Source organism: Mauremys reevesii, linkage group 1 (assembly GCF_016161935.1).
Source record: "Mauremys reevesii isolate NIE-2019 linkage group 1, ASM1616193v1, whole genome shotgun sequence".
Taxonomy (NCBI): domain Eukaryota; kingdom Metazoa; phylum Chordata; order Testudines; family Geoemydidae; genus Mauremys; species Mauremys reevesii.
This window is the reverse complement of record NC_052623.1, coordinates 245,389,624-245,412,589: the sequence shown is the minus strand read 5'-3', so window position 1 is coordinate 245,412,589 and position 22,966 is coordinate 245,389,624. Positions and strand designations below refer to the sequence as shown.

Here is a 22,966-nt window from a genome sequence, read left to right as displayed (position 1 = left end):
ATCCATGTAATTTCCTCATCTTTCTCCCCGAACGAAGCGGTCTCGGGCACGGCTGCGGCACCGGCCCTGGAGGACACTCAAATCCTCCAACAATTGCTCCAGCGAGCAGCTCAGAGCCTCGCAATCCAAGCTGAGGAAATCGAGGTGGATGCGGACCCTGTAGTAGACATTCTGGCTCCCTCAGGGCCATCCAGAGTGGCTCTCCCGCTGATAAAGACTATAGCGGATACATCCTGCACCTTATGGCAAACGCCAGCCTCACTGGCCCCTACTGCCAAAAGAATGGAACAGCGCTATTTCGTTCCCTCTAAAGGGCATGAACACTTGTACACCCCCACCCCTGGACTCCCTGGTGGTGGATGTGACCAACCAGCGGGACCGTCAAGGGTTTCAGGGGTCAACACCAAAGAGCAGGGACGCTAAAAGACTCGACCTCTTTGGCAGAAAAGTGTACTCCACGGCAGGCCTACAACTCCGCATTGCCAACCAACAGGCAATTGTAAGCCGATATGGTCATAACACGTGTTCAGCCATGTCGAAGTTTACGGAGCTCCTTCCCCAGGACTCGAGGTCAGAGTTTTCGGCCCTAGTGGAGGAGGGAAAGCTGATCTCCTGAGCCTCTCTCCAGGCTGCCTTAGATGCAGCGGACTCAGCCTCGCGCACCCTGGCCACGGGCCTGGTCATGCGGTGAGGAACCTGGCTCCAGGTCTCAGGCCTGCCCTATGGGGTCCAGCAGACCATTCAAGACCTCCCCTTCGAGGGGCAGATGTTATTTTCAGAAAAGACGGACAAACGTCTGCATAGCCTAAAGGACTCGCGGGCCACGCTTTGCTCGCTGGGCTTGCATACCCCTGCGACCCAGCGCAGGCAGTTTAGGCTGCAGACGGACCCACGCACCTACCAGCCTCAGACTCGCCAGGAGCTGGGGCACAGGCAGGGCAGAAATGGCAGGAGGCGTCACCAACGCCACCCCTCCGGCCAGGCGTCCGGTCAATCAAGACCACCATCGGGGGCCTAGACCCCCCTATTTGATGGTACGGTCGAGGGCGAACTACCTATCGAGACTCTGGATCCTTCTACCCCTACCTTTGGGTCACATCTGTCCCCCTTCTACCGTGCCTGGTCCCGAATCACGTCGGACAGCTGGGTGCTCCGCACGGTAGAGAGGGGATATTCTATCCAGTTCTCCTCCCTCCCACCCCACCAGCCCCCCTCCTCGTCCCTCTTCAGGGACCCATCTCACGAGCAACTTCTAACTCAAGAAGTGAAGTCCCTCATGGATGCAGGGGCGGTGGAGGAAGTCCCTCGGGAGCTCTGGGGCAAAGGCTTCTACTCACGGTATTTCCTAATACCAAAGGCGAAAGGGGGCCTGAGACCCATCCTAGACTTGCGGCGGCTGAACAAGTTTGTGCGAAAGCTCAAGTTCCTCATGGTCTCCCTGTCCTCGATTATTCCCTCCCTGGATCCAGGAGATTGGTATGCCGCCCTCGACTTAAAGGTCCTCTCTGCTCTCTCGGGACCTCCCTTTGAGCCTCTGGCTTCGTGCTCCCTGTTGTACTTGTCGTATAAGACCGCCTTCCTGGTGGCGATCACCTCGGCCAGGAGGGTGTCGGAGCTCAGGGCATTAACATCCGAGCCCCCGTACACTGTCTTCTATAAAGACAAGGTCCAACTTATACCTCACCTGGCTTTCCTACCCAAGGTTGTCTCACAGTTCCACATGGGTCAGGATATTTTTTTCCCGGTGTTTTATCCGAAACCACACTCTTCCAACGAGGAGCGGAGGTTACATTCCCTGGATGTCCGCAGGGCCTTGGCTTTTTACATCGAGCATACCAAGCCGTTTAGACGCTCGACTCAGCTCTTCATCGCAGTGGCGGATAGGATGAAGGGGCTCCCGGTCTCCGCTCAGCGAATCTTTGTGGATCGCGACCTGCATCAGGGAATGCTACCGCATAGCTAAGACCCCTGTCCCTCCGGCCATGACCCACTCCACTAGGGCGCAGGCCTCCTCTGCGGCATTCCTGGCTCAGATCCCGACTCAGGAGATTTGTAGAGCGGCCACGTGGTCCTCCATCCACACGTTCTCATCACACTACGCCATCACGCACCAGGCTAGGGATGATGCAGCCTTCGGTCGTGCAGTACTCCAGTCAGCAGTGATCTCCGACCCTGCCACCTAAGGTTAGGCTTGTGAGTCACCTACTTTGAATGGACATGAATAACCACTCGAAGAAGAAAAAACGGTTACCCACCTTTTAGTAACCTGTTGTTCTTCGAGATGTGGTGTTCATGTCCATTCCAATACCCACCCTCCTGCCCCTCTGTCGGAGTGCCAGCAAGAAGGAACCGAGGGGGTGGAGGGTCGGCGGGCCCCTTTATAGGGCGCCGTAGTGGCGCCACTCCAGGGGGCGCCAGGGCTGACCCTACGGACGCTGCTAGGGGAAAATCTTCCAGCTGGTGTGCACGCGGCACGCGCATACCTACTTTGAATGGACATGAACAACAGTGGAGTTGCTTCAAATTGACCCTGATGTAATTAGGAGTAGAATCTGCCTGGTTCCCTCCACATCAATAGCAGAATGCCAAATAAAATAATTGAGTAAGAAGCAGTTGAATTACATCTTGTCTGTTGAATCTCTTTGATTCTGAAAATTATTGTATATGTATGTATGGAGTAGAATAAACACAGGCTTATCTGCCATGTAAACAGGGATGTTACTACACATCATTTGGTAGTTGTATTTAGAGTTACAGGACAGACAAACTATAAAGTCATGAAACTGCTATGCATTAATGTTTTAATAGACAACACTCTACAATAAGTAGCAGATCATTACTGAGGTATTCAATAGTATTTTCAGTATCTTTAACTTTGATTAAATCTTTTGGTGGCAAGCACACATAGTTACAATGGAAAACTGTTCTGGGTGACTTGCAGTCTTTGTGCACAGATATGCAAAGGTAGGCAGAAAGCTAAACACCTAAGGACCACCTGAAGGTTGTGTAGGTAAGATGGGAGGACATTTGTTGTCCTCTGGAAAAATGTAAGATCCTAGCCCAGGCATGTTTTCAAATGGAAAAGCCTTATTTGAAAATTTATTCCTACCCCTCCTCCTCTATCAATCATAGAAATGCAGGGCTGTAAGGGATCTCGAGAGGTCATCTAGTCCATCCCCTGGCGCTGAGCCAGGACCAAGTATAACTACACTGTCCCTGGCAAATGTTTGTCTAACCTGTTTTTTTAAAACATCCAAACCTCCACAGCCTCCCACGGAAGCCTGTTCCAGAGCTTATCTCTCCTTACAGTTAGAAATTTTTTCCCAATATCTAACTGAAATCTCTCTTGCTGCAAATTAAGCTAATTTCTTCTTTTCCTACCTTCAGTGGTCCTGGCGAACAATTCATCACCATCCTTTTTATGACAGCCCTTAACATATATGAAGACTGTTATCAGATCCACTCTCTTGGTCTTCTCTGAAAACTATGCATGCCCAGTTTTTTAACCTTTCCTCATAGATCAGGTTTTCTCAACTTTTTACCATTTTTGTTGCTCTCCTAAGAACACTCTCTAGTTTGTCCATGTCCTTATTAAAGTGTGGTGCCCAGAATTGAACACAATACTCCCAACTGAAGCCTCATCAGTGTCAAGTAGAGTGGGACACAGAACCTCCTGTGTCTTACATATGAAACTCCTGGTAATTCACCCCAAAATGATATTAGCCCTTTTTCAACTGCATCATGTTGTTGGTTCATATTCAATTTGTGATCCACTATAACTCCCCCAGATCCTTTTCAGCAGTACTACTGCCTAGCCAGTTATTCCCCATTTTGTTGTTTGGCATTTGAATCTTTTCTTAAGTGTAGTACTTTTCACTTGTCTTTACTCAATCTCATCTTGATGATTTCAGACCAATTCTCCAGTTTTCAAGGTCATTTTGAATTCTAATCCTATCCTCCAAAGTGTTTGCAACCTCTCCCATCTTGGTGTCGTCATCTGCAAATTTTCTTTACTTCATTATCTAAGTCATTAATGAAAATATTGAATAGTAGTGAACCCAGGGCTGACCCCTGCAGGATCCCACTAGATATTTCCTCCCAGTTTGACAGCAAACCACTGATAAATACTTTTCACTATTGTATTTCAATCAGTTTTGCACCACATTTTCCTAGTTTGCATATGAGAATGTCATGGGGTGTATGAGTCAAAAGCCTTTACTAAGATCAAGATATATCACATCTACAGATTCCCCTCCCCCGCAGCCAGTAGGCCAGTAACCCTATCAAAGAAAGAAATTGGGTTGGTTTGGCATGACTTGTTCTTGACAAATCCATATTGACTATTCCTTATAGCCCTATTATCCTCTAGGTGCATACAAATTGATGGTTTAGTAATTTTTCCAGTATCTTCCCAGGTGTGAAAGTCAAGCTGACTGGTCTATAATTTCCTCGGCTCTTCTTTGATCCCCTTTTTAAAGATAGGTAGTATGGGGGTTTTTTTTTCTCCTTCAGTCTTCTCCAGTCACTTCACTTCCACTGGCACTTCAATCACGAGGCATATTATAACCAAGTGACGGATGATGTCGAATTTGACTTAGCCAGGGGCAACTTGAAGCCAACATTCCGCACCATTTGCAACCTCAGCGGTCACGAGGTAGTCACTACAAACGGCATCCTGAACGACAGCCAAGACCATCCATTTAAATCGGATGATGACATTCTCTCATGCTGGGAGGAACATTATCACAGAGTCCTGAACCATTCTCCAGCTGCCACTTGTTCAGAGCTGGATGATCTGGCAGTCACTGCTGTTCCAGATCCAGACATTTGTACTGATGCACCAACATTGGATGAAGTGAAGTGTGCCATATCTAAACTGAAAAATGGATGTGCAGCTGGTGCTGATGGCATCCCCTCAGAGCTGCTAAAATGTGCTATTGATCCTGTAGCACAATCACTTCTGGTCATCTTTCGTCTGGTGTGGAGAACTGGAACCCTGCCAACCACCTGGAAAGATGGTATTGTGATCTCACTCTCTATAAGGGCAACGGACCATTTTACATTTTACTGAATGTAAAAGCTACAGGCTGATCACCTTGCTCTCTGTTCCAGGGAAAGTATTTGCACATGTTTTGCTGGCATGCCTGGAGCCTTTGCTACATCGGAAGCATTGTCCCCAACAGTCAGGCTTTACAAGGAACAGGTCCACATTAGATGCCATTTTGGCCCTTCGCTTGTTGTCGGAGATACATCATGAGTTCAGGAAGGCCCTGCACATAACATATGTTGATCTTAAGGTTGCATTTGATTCACTAGACCGTGTCGCATTATGGAAGGCCTTAAAGGGCATAGGTGTCCTTAACACTCTGCTGGACTTGATTAGAGAGCTGCATAATGGAACTACTGTCTGTGTTCGTCTGGGGAACTGGATGTCAGTGCCTTAAATGAGTATCTGGTGTTAGGCAGGGTTGCATTTTGGTCCCTGCACATTTTTATCGGGCAATGGATTTCATAATGCAGCATTCCGTCCAGTCCATGGGCATTGAGATCGGTGATCTCTCACTCACAGACCTTGACTACGCTGATGATGTTGTTCTTTTACTACAGAGCCTCGACAGGTTTTGTGAGGCATTCCAGCATATGGAGGAGGAGTCAGCTAAGATTGGTCTCCATGTTTCATGGTCAAAGACAAAACTGCAAAATCTAGGACAAGGTCCACCTGTGACTCCAATCTCTTTGAACAACAAAACTGTTGAATCAGTTTCCAGCTTTTGCTATCTGGGTTCTATACTTACCAGCTCCTCCAATTCTCTCACATGGAGGTTCTCCGTCGGATTAGCATTGCAGCATCTGCCATGGGCCATTTACAACAGATATGGAATAATCATCATCGTAGTACGACAACCAAGTTCTGGATTTATTTGAGCTGTATCCTTCCCATACTGTTGTACAGCTACAAAACATGGACACTACGCTGCTCAGACTGGACAAAGCTGAAGGCTTTCCACACAAAATACCAACATCGTATATTGGGCATAAAGTGGAATGACTTCATTTGTAATGTAGATGTTTATAGTCGCTTGGGTGTACAGATTACTGGGGCTATTGTCCACAGGTGGCACCTTACGTTTTTCTGACATGTTGCAAGGATGCCACAAGACATTCCCGCAAACGCTGTTCTCTGGGTGGCATGTAACATTCGGAATAAAATTCCACCAACCAAAGGGTGGAGGCAGCCCAGAGACAGACCCACTATTACATGGGTTCATCAAGTCTGTTCGTATGTCAGACTCTGACTGTCAAGCCTTTGCAGTTGCACAGCAATGGACCAAATGGTGAACGATCACTACGGCTGTCTGACTAAGCCTTGAAGAAATAGTAGTAGTCTTCTGGGATGTCACCCATCACCATGAGTTCTGAAAGATATGATGATGGTTCCAACATTGTTTCAGCTAATTCCTTAGATACCCTAAGATGCATTTCATCAGGTCTGCCGATATGAATATATCTAACTTTCCTAAATATTCTTTAACCTGTGTTTTTTTCCTATTTTGGCTTGGGTTCTTTTCCCCCTTGTTAATATTAATTGTGTTAAGTATCTGGACACCATTAACCTTTTTAATGCGTATTTTACTTCAAGAAAGTGGAGGTGTTTAGTGAAGACTGATGTCCATTATTAGCTCTCCTTCCCCGCTAAGTAGAAGACCTATGCTTTCCTTCAACTTTCTCTTATTCCTAATGTATTTATAGAACCTCATCTTATTTGCTTTTTATGTTTCTTGCTAGGTATAACTCATTTTGTGCCTTAGTCTTTCTGATTTTGTCCCTACATGCTTGTGCTATTCTTTTGTACTCATCCTTAGCAATCTGTCCATGCTTCCAGTATTTGTAGGATTGTAATAATTTTCAGGTCACTGAAGACCCCTGGATGGGGCCATATTGACCTCTTACTATTCTTCCTATCTTTTCATCACATTGGAATAGTTTGCTATTGTGCCTTTAATATTGTCCCTTGGAGAAACTGCTAGCACTCCCTGAACTCCTTTTTCCCTTATGTTTTCTTCCCATGGATTTTACCTATTAGTTCTCTGAGTTTGTTAAAGTCTGCTTTTTTGAAGTCTATCATCCTTATTCTGCTGCTCTCACTCCGTCTGTTCCTTAGAATCCTTTCACCCAAATGCCTTCCACCTTCAGATTACCAGGGAGGAATTGGTAGGCAGTCAAAATCAAGTCTAAAATGGCTGTCCATCTAGTTACTTCCTCCACCTTCTGAAACCAAACATTCCAAGAACTTATTAGGCATATTGTACACCTCTACCCCAATATAACGCGACCTGGTATAACACGAATTCGGATATAATGCGGTAAAGCAGCGCTTGGGGGGTGGGCAGGGGACAGGACTGCGCACTCCGGTGGATCAGAGCAAGTTTGATATAATGCGGTTTCACCTATAACGCAGTAAGATTTTTTTTTGGGCTCCTGAGGACAGCATTCTATCGAGGTAGAGATGTATTTTGCTATATTACTTTTCAATGCAGGATATAATTCCCAGTAGTGGAAATATCATATATTAAACTGATGTATGCTTGATCTTAGGATATGTCTACACTAGGAGCACTTTACTAGTATAGAAATATTGGCATACTATACCAGCAAAGCACTCGTAGTGTGGAAGCAGCAATACCAGCATGAATACATTTGTACCAGTATAGTAAAACCATGCCCTACAAATGAAATAAGCTATTCCAATAAAAGCCCAGCTTTAACAATATAATTGTGTTTGTGCTAGAGACTTCTGCCAGCACAGCTATGACATTCAGGGGTCACAACTCTTCACACCACTCACTGACTTATCAATGCCGGCAAAAGTTTGTAGTATGGACATAACCTTAGTCAAAAGGCCACAAAAATATGTAAAAAATGGAAGTACAAATTCAGTCACTAAATTCTGCCCTTTTAAAGATCTATGGGCCAAATTAATACCTATGTAACTCAGTAGTGAATTTTGCCCCATGAGCCCAACTTGAAAATGTTGGGTCATATGTATCTCTCAATCTAGATATGCATATGAAGTCTGAGGGTCAGTATTAGGGTTGTCTGGCTGATCTCTGTGCAGAGCCTGGAAACAGCCAGTATGCACTCATACACCAGAAGTCGTGCTTTTTTAAAACTACTGTAATGTTTTTTTAGAATTTCAGGTTTTGGGGGCTTTTTTTTTTTTTAAATCAAGTCCCAAGCTGTTAAGGGAAACTGGGACTGGGCATTGAGGTTGAGAAAGCCTGGGACTGCCTGGGAAAGAAGATGTGGACTGGGAGCTGTGGAGACAAGGGGCAACTGAGATCAGATGATGATCTCAGGGAGGAGACATGACTGGCAGAAGAAGGGAGTGGAGGATGAGGCGAGACAGATCTGACATTGAGCTGGAGTGCGGGGTGAGAACTGGAATTGACAGGGCAAAGAGTCAGGACAAAAAGCAAGAGATGCAGTGTGGGAAGACTGAGATTAGATGAGGAGTCTGGTACTGAAAGCCAGTGTGGATGGGAAACATGAGGAAGAAAAAGATGACTAGAAGGCACCATGTGGATGAGGATGGGGACCCATGAGAGAGGAAAATGGGACAGGCTGGGCACAATGTCTGGGGACTGCATGAGGGAAACTGTGAATGGCTGGACAGGGAGATGGAGAGCCGCTGGAAGAAGACTGAGTGATTGGGGTGGGGGAGGAGGAGGTTAGAACAAGAGCGGGTTGGGGACTTTTCAACAATTTTTTTTGTTGGAAAATGACAGTTTGAAACTGTAACTTATTGTGGGAACATACCAGTTTCAATGAAACATCTGGCCACAGATCAAGAGAGAGACCAACCCCAGAACTGATCAAGTGGCAGAGGTCTGGATTTAGAAGTTCCAATCCTGTTGATGAACTGTGTGTGTGTCAATATACCACCATGTGATAGAATTTGTTTTTTCAGTTTGGTTTTTTAAAAAAACCTAAGAAATTACACACACAACCTACATTATTCTGGTTGCAAAGTCAAGCATTCAAAATGTTGAAATGTCAGAACTAAGATTGCGTGTGCAACCTTAATTTGACACCCTTGTGTAAGTGCATTGTGATAAACTCTTTAATTACATGACCACATACTATTTTTCCACAGGATCTTGGGGCCACACATTGAAAAATGAGGAAAAACAAAATATTGAATAGCGGCTCATTAAGTGAGCACTGTCCATCCTGTGCACTGAATAAGGCAGCGATTCTGTAGAAACAATAGTATGTGATCACATAATTAAGGAGTACCAATGCATACACAGAGGTTACATAGGCATCCTTAATTCTGGCATTTCCTAACTTTGAGTGTTTGACTTTGCAACTTTAATAATCTTTTCATTAAGTTTTTGTGCATTTATAGGTATAAATACACACACAAACACACACACACACACACACAGATAGTGTGTTACTTTCTTCCTAATAACCCTTTAGATCAGGGATAGGCAACCTATGGCACGTGTGCCAAAGGCGGCACGTGAGCTAATTTTCAGTGGCACTCACACTGCCTGGGTCCTGGCCACCGGTCTGGGGGGCTCTACATTTTAATTTAATTTTAAATGAAGCTTCTTAAACATTTTAAAAATCTTATTTACTTTACATACAATAGTTTAGTTATATATGATAGACTTATAGAAAGAGACCTTCTAAAAACGTTAAAATGTACTACTGGCACTCAAAACCTTAAATTAGAGTGAATAAATGAAGACTCGGCACACCACTTCTGAAAGGTTGCCGACCCCTGCGTTAGATTATTACAACTGAAATAATAGTAAAAAATCAAATGTCCTTTCACCATTTATACTGCTTATTTACTTTCTGTACTGCATTCAGCCCAGACAATGAAGCTAGACTGGTGAGTTTAATTTTCTAATTTTCATGCATTAGCCCAAAGCTGCTTCAATATTTTGTTTACAGACCTGCGGAGGCATGTTGAAATGATATTTTAAAACAACAACTAGTTTTCATTGTAAAACAAAACAAAAAAATCTAAAATTGTATGTGGGGGGAACTCTGTTCTTGTTAAATTCTGTAAATCTCCAGTCTCAATCTATTTATAAATATAAAAAAGCACAACAATAAAGCTTAATTGTGTAACCTAAATCTTAGTTCTATATCCAGTTAAGTATTTGTTGACACTTCTGTCTGCCTTTGTAGGCATTTATAAAGCACTCAGCAACATAGTATCCTACACTTCTTGGAGTCCTGAGGCTCTAGGAATCAATGTATTGATTATACTGGTCTGGAAGTGTAGCTGTCTACATTTCTGACAAATATTATATCCTTCATTTCATGGCTCAGATTTGCAATACTATGTGGGAGAACACAGCAGAATGTAAATTGTTTATACAAAATGAGAGCTGGGCTTACAGCACTGCATGGCATACGATAAACTTCTCATAATTGGCATGCCCCTGCCAGAAAGGTGGCACATGAGATGCCTCTCTCTTCACTAAAGGGAGCATCATATGCTATAAAATACTCCAACCTCTACAGTAAAGTATTTCCATCCTATTTACCTAACAAATATGTATGAGATCTCCAACATATTGTTATTTGAGATCATACATTAAAATTAAGACTATTTTATCTGTTACAGATGAAAACTAAAGATATGCATTAGTTGTAATCATTGATTCCTAGATCTAAATGTCTCCAGGGAATGTCACAAATTCACATGAAGTCTCAGCAGTGCTAGGTTTTTTATTTGGATCAGATTTAGCTGAATGATGTAGCTCGAGACACATTTCCTTTCTGGATACCCATATGAAGAGAATCAAGAACAGTTCTTACTTCCAAAGCAAATTGCAATTTGCTTACTTAGCTTAAAATCCTGTTTCAGATGTCAGTGTAAAATCTGAAAGGAGATACAACTACATTAAGGGATGTTGTAAACAGGAAGGTGGTCAATTATTTTCAGTAGTCAGTCAGGAAAGAATAAAACATTATGCGTTTAAAGCAGCAGTATGGACATTTAGCGGAAATACTAGGGGAAATCTTAGAACTATAAGAATACTCCAAGTAACAGTACAAGCTATCAAGGAAAGATTGTTGGAGTCTCCTGTGCTACAAAATGCTCTTAAACCATGGGTCTCAAATCTACTCTTTATGTATTACCTTTTACCAGTAGCACCGCCTATATGCAAGCCCAGTACAAATATATGGAAAGGCAGAGTCCTTGCCAGGAAGTACACAATACCTGAAAAGATAAAGAAGAAATAGGAGAAAAGTAAGAGAAAGGAGTATATTATACAAGTAAGGTGGTCAAGGTGATTGAAGGATCAGGAATAATTTAGGGATGACTGAAATCAGTCCTGACACAACGCTTGAAGATTCACTAAAGGACTCAGGGCTTATTTATCTGGTGAGTTACTGCACAGTAAGCCTGACTGTGCATCTGCAGCATATGAGCTTGCCATGTAGTAACTCACCATGTGGACATGCCCTTGCTATGGGACCCCTCTCACCTAAATGGTTTACATGGCTAGAAGAAGCTGAAATTTCTAGTAATGCAAAGGATAGGTTTATAAAATCATGACTGGTGTGGAGAAAGTAAATAAGGAAGTGTTATTTACTCCTTCTCATAACACAAGAACTAGGGGTCACCAAATGAAATTAATAGGCAGCAGATTTAAAACAAAAGGAATTTTTTTGCACACAACGCACGGTCATCCTGTGGAACTCTTTGCCAGGGGATGTTATGAAGGCCAAGACTATAACAGGGTTAAAAAAAGCTAGGTAAATTCATAGAGTATAGGTCCATCAATGGCTATTAGCCAGGATGGACAGGGATGGTGTCCCTAGCCTCTGTTTGCCAGAAGATGGGAATGGGCGACAGCGGATGAATCGTTTGATGATTACCTGTTCTGTTCATTCCCTCTATGGCACCTGGGACTGGCCACTGGCCATCAGAAGACAGGATACTGGGCGAGATGGACCCTTGGTCTGACCCAGTAAGGCCATTCTTATGTTCTTAAGTTTTTGATTCACATAGGGTTTCTGACTCAAATCATAATGTTTTGAAGAAGTAGAATTTAAGAATGTAAATAATGTTTTTAAGAAGTAGAATTTCATTGTGGAGCTAATGTTTCTAAGGATGTTTGATGTTCATCCTAATCAAAATAATGCTGAAATACAGATAAATAGAAAAAGAATCAGCACCACTAAATGCTCTATCTGTGGCCCCAAACAGCCCAGAAATTCAAGAGCAGGGATGGTTGTTACTGTTTGGATTGAACAAGTTGTCACTTGGTTAACAAGATTGGTCTATTACTCATTCCCTCAGAAAGGTTCTGCTTGACCTTAAAGTGACCTTCATATATACAAGCTGAAGGAAACCATTTAGTAACTGAGAGTAATACAGAATCTCATCCAAAAACAGTGGTAAGAGCCATGTTTGCTGAAGCAAGCTGATCTCTAGATTTTTACTGCAGTATGTACGCCTTTCAGTGCATTGTGACACTAAACATATCTCCTTAAAATAATTTAGAAACATAGACACATTTCACACTGCAGCTCTTAGCAAATTAGTTTTAAGGAATCAAACCATTAGCAGTTGGATTTTCTGAAACTGTTCAAATAAGGTTTCTCGTTCTTCGTCTGGCTGGGGAGAAACCAGAATTTTATCATAACATTTCACATCTTCGAGCATTGACTGCTCCCAAGGACAAGTGGTATCTGAGCAATAACATTTTCTGCTTGACTTGGTGCCTGTATAAAACATGTTTCACTCTCCAGTAACCTGTTGAACCAGGAGAGAGGGGAAAGGGAGGTACTGATTCCCATACTATCTGTTCAAGTTTGGCTCACAACCCTGTAGTTTGACGATAGGATAAGGGGATTTGTGATCTTCATTCAAATACATTTTTTCCCCTAAATAACTATGTAAAAATTAAAGTAGCAGTTTCAAATTCATGGTATGTTACCTGACATTAAAAAATAATTAACTCTTGTAAAATAGACCAATTTGGGACTAAAATGATCATTTATTTATAAAACACCCCCTCCCGCCTCAACGGGGCACTCTGAGCACTACACAAACAATTACAGACAATATTAAAACATCATCAAATATGCACCATAACAATAAACAAAATATTAAAAAGCCAAACACAGTGGCATCATTACAAAGAGTTTGGAAAGGATGTGCTACAGATGGGCTATGAATGCAGTGCAGAAGCCAGGGCTTTCTACCAGGTCCAAAATATAGTCATTCCATTTAAAAAAAAAATTATTTGAACACACACAGCAATTTGATTATCAAAGTGTGTAGGGTTTTCTGGTTTATTATTTTTTAAATTTTATTATACTTAAAAGTACCTCTCTAGAATTCCAGGGTACCCAGACACTTCTGCACAAAAATGCCTATGCAAGTTCTTTAGTCTTTCTCAATTATGGAAACTTTATTACTCTCCCAGTGACCATTGCTTCTATTTTGTTGTTGTCTTTCATGTTTTAGTTTTCATTTATTTTCAAGTGCGTTGAATGCCCCGACTGATAACTTGGAAGAGTGAAGTCCTCTGTTGATCTACAGAACAGACATAGCATGGGCATCAGCAATGCCAGCTTCCACACTGCCTCTGCCAATGTGCACCTGGCCTGACCTGAAAGGAATCCCTTTTGGATTAGATGACAGCTCAGTCTCCGGGCCCTGTCAGCCCTTCTCATCCATATCTAGAGTGCCAAATAGACGAGATTGTTGCTGAGATTTTTCAAAGGAGCCTAAAGGAGTTAGGCTCTGAAGTAGGACTGAAATCCAGTGAAAGTTGCACACCAAAACTCCCAGTGATAGTGTCTGTTTAGAAGTGGTAGTGATTAGTTGTTTTTTGTGATGTAGATGCTTGACCTGAAGGGACTGGATTGAGCCTATCAACTCATTTCAATGTGTCCCCTGAACACATTATGGTAATGATGCTAATGACTTCGGACAGAGTTGAGCAAATTCTCTGGAGGTGAAAAGCTGCATAGCCCATTATTAATGTGCTGAGGAGCGCTTGTCAAAAATTACAATTACTTTTTGCAGGATATTTCAGGAGATTTTTTTTTTTAATTCCCTGTAAGAATTTTTCAGTTGTTGAAAGTGTAAACTGAATTTTTATAGATTTTTTTTTCAATTTCTGGTTTATTAATGAAAAACTGGAAACTTTTCTGCTAAAATTGTTGGTTTTGATCAAAAAGTTGTATTTCACCAGAACATTTTTTGATAAAGACTTTCTGACCAGCTCTACTACTGAGCCATGAAGTTTGTCCTTAATAGACCTGGTTGAAAATTTTCCAGTGGAACATTTTTCCATTGGAAAATGATGTTTCATCAAAATCTAAACCTTCCAAGGGAACATGTTAATTTCCATGAAATTTCATTTTGGAAATTTTTTTTTTTGAAAAAAAGCGTTTTGAATTTTCATTTTGAAATGACTCTTTCCACATTCTATATTGTATTATACATAAATTATAATATATAATAAAACATCAAAATCAAAATGAATCAACAGTTATTTTCTCAAAAATATTCCAATTGAAATTTCAAAAGTTTGTCTTTTAATTCTGATTCAGAACAAAAACAAATTTTGAAATGTTGGAATTCCCCATGCAATGGAAATTCTGAGTTTCAGCCTGTTCTGAAAAAGAGCTGCAGAAAGCTCAGAATTTGCTTCATACACTAGTATATAACTACAGGACTGAATTGTTAATTATAGCTTAACTGAAAAGAGGTACGTGGAGATCAGTCTAATGTGTTTGCATTGTAAGGTATAGTAAAAATCTATGCAATTTAAGTTATCAGTCATGTGTGTTTGGCACCTATTACTGTAAAGCAGATTGATCTTCCTCTCCCATTTCTTTAGCATTTTGTATTGCTGAGAGTCATGAGAATTGTAATGTATCAGAAGCAGCTCAATAATACCTAATGATCTCTATTTGTTTTGCACTAGTTTTCCAGATCAAGACATTCGCAGAACTGCAGTCCAACAAATGGAAAATCTGTCAAATGATGAATTGTTAGAATACCTCCCACAGCTGGTTCAGGTAACGAAAAAATGGATAGCCAAGGAAGTTCTCTAGCCAGATCAATGACTTCATTAAATACTTTTAATTCTTTCAGTTTGATTGATACATTAGTGGAAGAATAAGCAAGAAAGTCAGATCAGCTGGTGCAATGATTGAGTTAACTCCAGGGGTGAACTATAGATCATGCTCTATTCAAGAGAATGTGGTTTGCTTCTTGGCATTGCTGATTGGATTTTTGTGTCCTGCAAAGAGGCCTTTCCGCTGGGAGGAAAAAAATGTAGCATCTGAGGGGAAAACAAAAAGAAAGAAAAAAGAAAAGAAAAGGAGTTATGACCAATAGCAGACACCATCAAATCAATGGCTGGTAGTGGCATGGCTTCTCTGCAAGAAAAGTAGTGTTTGACATCACAATGAGTTATTTATTTTTAGATATCTATGCAAAATAGCCAAATACAATTGATGTAAGGATGGGGAAAAGATGCCGTCAATGTGGACTGAAGAGAGCAATTTGCAGGCTAAATAATCTTTCATTATATACACTGTCTTTCTTCATAAATGATCCCAAAACACTTTATAAGCTGTAGGACAGAATGTTCAAACTGTTTTCTCAAGGGTTTGCAACCATGGCTCAGTAGATATTTTCTTGGGGTCCAGGAAGAGATGACTGTCCCGAAAACATTGTCCTTCCTCCATGCAATCTTTTATAAATGCCTCTCCTACAGCTCCTATGGGGTCAGAACCCTTCAGATTATGTTGGGGTGTGTGCTTGTGGGAGGGCAGTGATGAGGGAAACCCAGGAAGGAGCCACTTTCAATGGCATGTAATAATTAAAAAGAACAGGAGTACTTGTGGCACCCTAGAAACTAACAAATTTATTGGAGCATACGCTTTCATAGGCTACAGCCCACTTCATTGGATGCATAGAATGGAACATATAGTGAGGAGATATATATACACATACAGAGAACATGAATAGCTGGGAGTTGCCCTACCAACTCTAAGAAGCTAATTAATTAAGAGAAAAAACTTTTGTAGTGATAATCAAGATAGTTTTTTTTCTCTTAATTAATTAGCTTCTTAGAGTTGGTAGGGCAACTCCCACCTATTCATGTTCTCTGTATGTGTTTATATATCTCCTCACTATATGTTCCATTCTATGCATCCAATGAAGTGGGCTGTAGCCCACGAAAGCTTATGCTCAAATAAATTTGTTAGTCTCTAAGGTGCCACAAATACTCCTGTTCTTTTTGACTAACACTGCTGCTACTCTGAAACCTGTAATAATTTACTAGAGGACTGAACTATAGATTATGAAAGGGTCATAATCATAGAATTTAAGGCCAGAAGGGACCACCAGAATGTCTAGTCTGACTCCTGTATAGCACAGGCCATCAACAGCACCCGCACACTAAAGCCAACACTTAAAATTAGACCAAAGTAGTACAGTCCACAAGAGACTAAACTATTTTGTGCCACAGACAAAGAATAGGAGGGACAGAGATGCACCAGTGGCTTAGGCCCCTGTAATGGCAGGGAAATGTTTAAGTGAGAGATACCTAGATAATCCTGACAGGTGACCCATATCCTGTGCTTCAGAGAAAGTCTTTGTTGGCAAGTCTTTCCATTTGCACCCTTTTTCTGTCTTGTCTATGTAGACTTTATGCTCTTTGGGTCAGAGAACGTCTCTTACAATATATCTGAACAGTACCTAGCACAGACGTGGCCAAACTACAGCAGCCTGCGGAACCATCCTGCCCAGCCCCTGAGCTCCCAGCCGGGGAGTCTAGTCCCTGGCCCCTTCCCCGCTGTCCCCCCGCCCCCGCGTGGGCCGCACTCTGGCCCACCGCTCCCTCTGGGCAGCGTGGGGAAAGCAGCTGGCTCTGGCCAGGTGTCGTGGCTGCGAGCTCCTGCTGCTGGTAAGGGAGTGGGGAGGTTGGGTAAGGGAGTGAGGGGTCCTGGGGGGCAGTCAGGGAGGAGGGGGCAGTTGGGTGGGGTGGAGGTTCTGGGGGGGCAGTCAGAGAATGGGGAACAGAGAGGGTTGGGAGTGGGAGTCCTGGGGGGCCTGTCAGGGGTGGGGATGTGGATAGGGGTTGGGAGGGCAGTCAGGGAGCAGGGAGGTTGAATAAGGGGGTGGGATCCTGGGGGGGCAGTTAGGGATGGGGGGTCCCAGGAGGGAGTGGTCAGGGGACGAGGAGCAGAGGGCAGATGGATCAGGGGGTGGGAGTCCTAGGGTGGCTGTCGGGGGCTGGGGTGTGGATAGGGATCGGTGCAGTCAGGGGACAGGGAGCAGGGGGGTTGGGTAGGAGGCGGGGGTCCTGGGAGGGGGCAGTCAGGGGACAAGGAGCAGGGGGTGTTGGATGGGTTGGGAGTTCTGAGGGGGACAGTCAGGGGGCGGGAAGTGGGATGGGGTGGATAGGGGGTGGGGGCCAGGCTGTTTGGGGAGGCACAGCCTTCCCTACCCAGCCCTCCATTCAGTTGCGGAACCCTGAGGTGGCCCTCAGGCCAAAAAGTTTGCCCACCTCTGACCTAGCACAATGGGGTTCTAATCTCAGTTTAGGCCTCTAGGTGCTACAGTATTACAAATAATTTTTTTAAATATATATCTAATTCCAGGGAATCATTTAGGAATTTGAATCTATTTTTAATTTTCAGAGAAACTGTTGTGTCTCCAAGCACATATCACAGGATCAGAGTGAACTTAGTCTCTGCACCTGTCCTGTCCTCTCAAAAAAAAAAAAAAAAAAAAAAAAAAAAAAAAAAGAAAAAGGTTCATGCTAAAGTCCTCATTTCTCTATGCCCACTGCATTTTTGGGAATGTTCAGCTTCTTTTGGGTTATCACATTTAAAATAAATTCATAAATCAGTAAAACCTTTGTCAGGCCATTTTGTTTTAAAGAGAATGCAACAGAAACAGCATGTAAGTGAATGTGGTTTCTATGTCTGTTAAGGTGATCAAGTTTGAGTGGAGTCTTGAAAGCCCTCTTGTGAAACTTCTGCTATGCCGCTCTCTGCAGAGCATCCAAGTAACTCATCGACTTTACTGGTAAGATCATATAATATATCAGATTATCCATTTCATTGATTGTTACAGTGAGCTTTGTCCACTATGTTTACAGCACACTCTCACTATGTTCAAGATCAAGTCAATTGGGAGAATAGTTTTACTTTTCTGATACTCATTTCAGCACTGGGTATGAGTGAACCAACTTAAATAAAAGAACCACCTACCTGAACCTGCATCCAGGCCCTTAACATGGGTTTTATTTTTAAATCTTTAGTTCACTTTCCACAGTCTTGAAATTTCTAGTTTCAGCCAGAAATGGTAGTACTGAAATATTGCCTAAAAATATTTCCAAGCACACTGAAAGCAGGACATATTGGCTATTTCACGAAGGAACTTGTTCTTCAAAGCTTACCAACTAGACCTCAAAAATTCAAACTTTTAGATGCATATCAAAGGCAAATCTCTAAACACTTTCCCATTACTAGTCATCATACATTATTGAAGGCTAGGTCCTAAAAGTTCACACTACATAGAGAAATCTTTATGCTTCATATACTCTCCTACCCTTTTCCTGCATGTTGACTAGATTTTCAAAGTGAAAAACTGGGAGACAGGATTTTTGCATCATGGGTAGGATTGAGTCCATCCAGCCTCAGAACCTGCCAACCTACCCAAATCACTAGACTCAGAAAAATCCCTCCCAGATGACCATGGTACCAGCAAGCGCCAGCTTTTGCTTGAAACTCTCCTCCATCCCTTCTCCAGTTTACCTGATTGTTCCTTCTCCAGGCTCAGAGATCTGTCATCTCTCCATGGAACATCAGGTAGTGACCCATAGAACACAGTTTGAGAACCTCTGCCACAGTGACTTAACAGTATCTGTTGCAGAGCCTATAGCTGTTGCATTATTGACTGAGGCTTAGCTTTACCAGCCCCAATACTAACTAGCTCTGTTTGGTGGTATTGTAGAACCCCAAATCTGCCAGCCAGAACATGAATCCTTGTGTTTTACATATGATAATGGAGAAGGGAAAAGAATTCTGTATCAAGCATTAACTAGGTAGGGGATTTTTGATTAATTGCCTACTAAGCTGATCTATAACCATGCAACATGCTCACTTGTGAAGTAGTGTAAGGGCTTCTATCCTCTGTTGTGGGCAGTGACATTATGATACATGTACAGGTCTGACATGCCATCCAGTAGAGGGCAAATATATGTGAACAGACAGCCAATCACAGTGTCTGGGATATTTGTCATCGGGGCATGGTTAGGCCTTTGCCCTGGAGGAGGTTCTCCTATATAGGCCAATCTGATAAGGTATGTGGCTGTGGAAGCGGGGCGGGGGGAATGGGGGAAGAGTTGCTGTAAGTGGTGGTGTACATTACAGAGACTAATAATAATGTTTTAGAACCAGTTACTAGGTTACGAGCTGGAAGTAACCATAGCTTGATATCGTCTATCTAATGTACTGTCTGAAGTTAAATGTTTGTATTAATCTACATGCATATAATAAGGAACAGAGTGTCCAACTGTTCTTATTGATTATGGAGATGTAATACATCATAATGTGACTGCAGCTGTCTTTTGCTGGCTGGATATTCTGTGTAAAAGCCATTGCGAGTTTATCTCATGTGATAGTTTATCTCAGCCTCTTTGCCAGAAGCTGGGAATGAGTGACACGGGATGATTTAGTTTGATAATTACCTGTTCTGTTCATTCCCTCTGGGGCACCTGGCACTGGCCACTGTCGGAAGACAGGATCCTGGGCTAGATGGACCTTTGGTCTGACCCAGTAGGGTCATTCTTCTGTTCTTATGTAATGATTATTCTACACGCTCGATTTGTCAGTTCAGTGGTTTCTAATTAAAAGGATGGCCTTTCCATCAGCTCTGCAAATCCTGGTATCTTAAAGTCAAGCTGGGTTCTTTTTGCCTGCACAGTAATTCCATTGAATTACACACCTCCAGACAAAGACTGTACTGCTGAAATGAAATAATTATGTTGATGATGTGCAAGACAGAGAATCTAGATCTTTCTTTCACCTGTATGAGCTCAGCAAGTATTAATAGGAATAAAAGATAATGAACAAGAAGATAGGGATAAGAATACAGATAGAGAGAAGACCTGTCAAATAAGGAAACGTAGTCACCTTTCTGATCATACATGCAGTTTAACTGAGACTTTTGCCATTGCATCTTATAACTTAACTACACTGGAGGGAAGTTCACTTAAATAATGATATACACTGAATCCGTAAGTTGACCCAATAAATTGACGGCAGCGCTGGAGGTCTGGATTTCTATATTGACAAGGCTCCCAAGCACAGTGAGGCAGATCATCAGCTGGTGTAAATTGTCATAGCTCCACTGAAGTCAGCAGAGCTATATTTTATACCAGTTGATGATCTTCTCCAGTATAGCCTTGCTGCTGAATTTTCACTTTGTAATATAGATCTATGAAGTGCCTTTTCTGTCCCTGTCTTCTGCAAACTTTTTGTACACAACCAAATCATCTTCAACTCTTACATAATCTGCAGGAGATAGTCTTCCTTATGTGCAGGAGCAGCTAATCCATCCATGATAATGGTGCAGTGCAGAATCCCTGTCTGGAATTACTGAGTTCTATGTAGTCGGATTTAAAATGAAAAAAACTAAAGAAAAACCAAAGCAAATTGAAGATTTTTGTATTATCATTGTTCTCCCTGTATTCCAATTAGTAGCAGCAGCCTGTTCATGTCATCAAACAATTTGATTGCTTCTCAAAGACTTTTTTTACCTATCTCTGTGTGTTAGTAATTAGAGATATCATCAACCACTGAGAGTAAAGACTTTAAATGTTTTGATTATCCTGTCATGCGCTGGTTGCAGATGTGAGGTGCAGTTCACCACGATCCTTTTTAAGTTTCATATTTTAAAGATTCAAATGAGTCTACAGTAACTTCTCATAAGTAGTAAGCCCTGAGTTGCCATTTATCTAATATTAACTGTTGTGTTCAAAGATGACATATGCCACTGTAAAAATATCCTCTGAGCTAAAACATGGCATACAACTTCCTAATCAAGGAGGGAGGATTCTTAACCAACTTTTAAAATTAAAATAACGTTAGTATACTTATTCAAGTAACCAAAAAAAGAGGCTTACGTTTTGCTTTATGCTGTTACAGTACCAAAATGTAGATTCTCTAGTGATATTGTGGACAGATTAATTTGCAATAAAGTCTCACCACTTTGCAATACGTAGAAGTGCCTTCCTCTATTGATGTGGTATCTTTCTAGAGGGGGGTTTCCACAGGGCCACCCAGAGGGGGGGGGGCAAGTGGGGCAATTTGCCCCGGGCCCCACAGGGGCCCCCACGAGAGTTTTTCGGGGCCCCTGGAGCGGGGTCCTTCACTCGCTCTGGGGGGCCCGGAAAACTCTTGCGGGGCCGGGCCTCCAGAGCTTCTTCCGCTCCTGGTCTTCACCAGCGGGGGTCCTTCCGCTCCAGGGCGGAAGGACCCCCCACTGGTGAATTACCGCCGAAGCGGGACCCACCGTCGAAGTTCAGCTTGGTCTTCGGCAGTAATTCGGCGGTGGGGGGCCCTTCTGTTCCAGGACCTGCCACCGAAGTGCCCCGAAGACCAAGCTGAACTTCAGCGGTGGGTCCCGCTTCGGCGGTAATTCGGCGGCAGGGGGGCCCCGCTGCGGGTCTTCGGGGCACTTCGCCGGTGGGTCCCGGAATGGAAGGGCCCCCGGAATCCTCTGGGTGGCCCTGGGTTTCCATCTCTCTGAAACATCTGGTACTTGCAATTGTCAGAGACAGAATGCTGCACTGGAGTGATCATTTGTCTGCCAATTCTCATTTTTCTGTCTTAATGGAGATCTAAAAACAGACAACTACATAAAATCAGTTCAGAATCTACACTGGCTGCTGTCAGAGTGCACTATGACGTATGCCCCAGTGTTGAAAAGTCTTTTGGTGATGGATATTACCACTCGCCAAAGAGGCCCTTCAGAAGCCAGTATTGACCCAAAAGTGGGCAGTGCTTGCTGAACTTGGCAAGGCTTCAGGTTCATTTATCTCATAGAAATTAAAAAATCACCCATTAAGTTAAGAGGTTCTCCAGGTTCTCCAATTGTCTACATGCAACAGGCAGCGTTGGAAGTGCAATTTTACTGAGCATTTGAGATTTTTCAGCTTTCCCATTTAGCAGCTTAGTAACTCCAATCAAAGTGTGTGTGCCCCAGCGTGTGACCTGCTTTCTTCCCCTGTCAGCTTGATGAACTCCTGAGTCCTGCTGCCAATGATTTGTTAGCCAAGGATGATGTCACACAGAGAGGAGAGATCCTCTTGTGGCTAGAGTCTGGGACTCTTGGCCACAAGACGACATTGCCAGCTCTGTCAAAGAGTTCATGTTTGACCTCGGAGAAAATTTAATTTCTCTGCTCCCCCATTTTCCCATCTGCAAAATAGGTATAATAGCCCTTATTATTGTTCTTGCCTACTTCAATTGTAAACTCTCCAGGCAGGGACTCTTTCTCAGTATTTGTATCTATGAATCCCACTGTGCTGGACATGGATCTTAACTGGGACTTCCAGATGGTACTGTAATACAAACTACAATAAATAATAATAATGGCCACCTGTCTAGCATTAAGTTCAGTTCATGCTGCACAGACCTGCATTAAGCTCAGTTGTACTTAGTTGTAGATGGGGAACATGCTACGTGTAGCCTGTGCTCTTTGCCTTTGTTCCTTCCCTGCCTTGACACGCCCTTCCTGACCCATGGAGACTCCATCTAAGAGTATTACTCTCTAGGTTTCTGCAGGTTTGATGGGAGTATGCCTTGTAGCTATTGATCATTTAAAAAATAGATGCCTTATTTTGGATTCCCAAGTACATATTTAGCTGCCTAAACAAATTGTCTGATT

The 22,966-nt window shown here is 42.8% G+C and overlaps 1 protein-coding gene across 14 annotated transcripts in view; it reads left to right on the top strand.

The window, feature by feature from the left end:
• The window catches only part of PIK3C2G (phosphatidylinositol-4-phosphate 3-kinase catalytic subunit type 2 gamma), a 370,973-nt gene that overhangs the window by 178,014 nt on the left and 169,993 nt on the right, over positions 1-22,966 (top strand). For all 14 annotated transcript variants that reach the window (XM_039544583.1, XM_039544571.1, XM_039544579.1 and 11 more), the window contains 2 exons: positions 14,979-15,072; positions 18,003-18,097. In XM_039544583.1, coding sequence (XP_039400517.1) covers positions 14,979-15,072; positions 18,003-18,097 — 189 coding nt within the window. The remainder of the gene's footprint in view (positions 1-14,978; positions 15,073-18,002; positions 18,098-22,966) is intronic.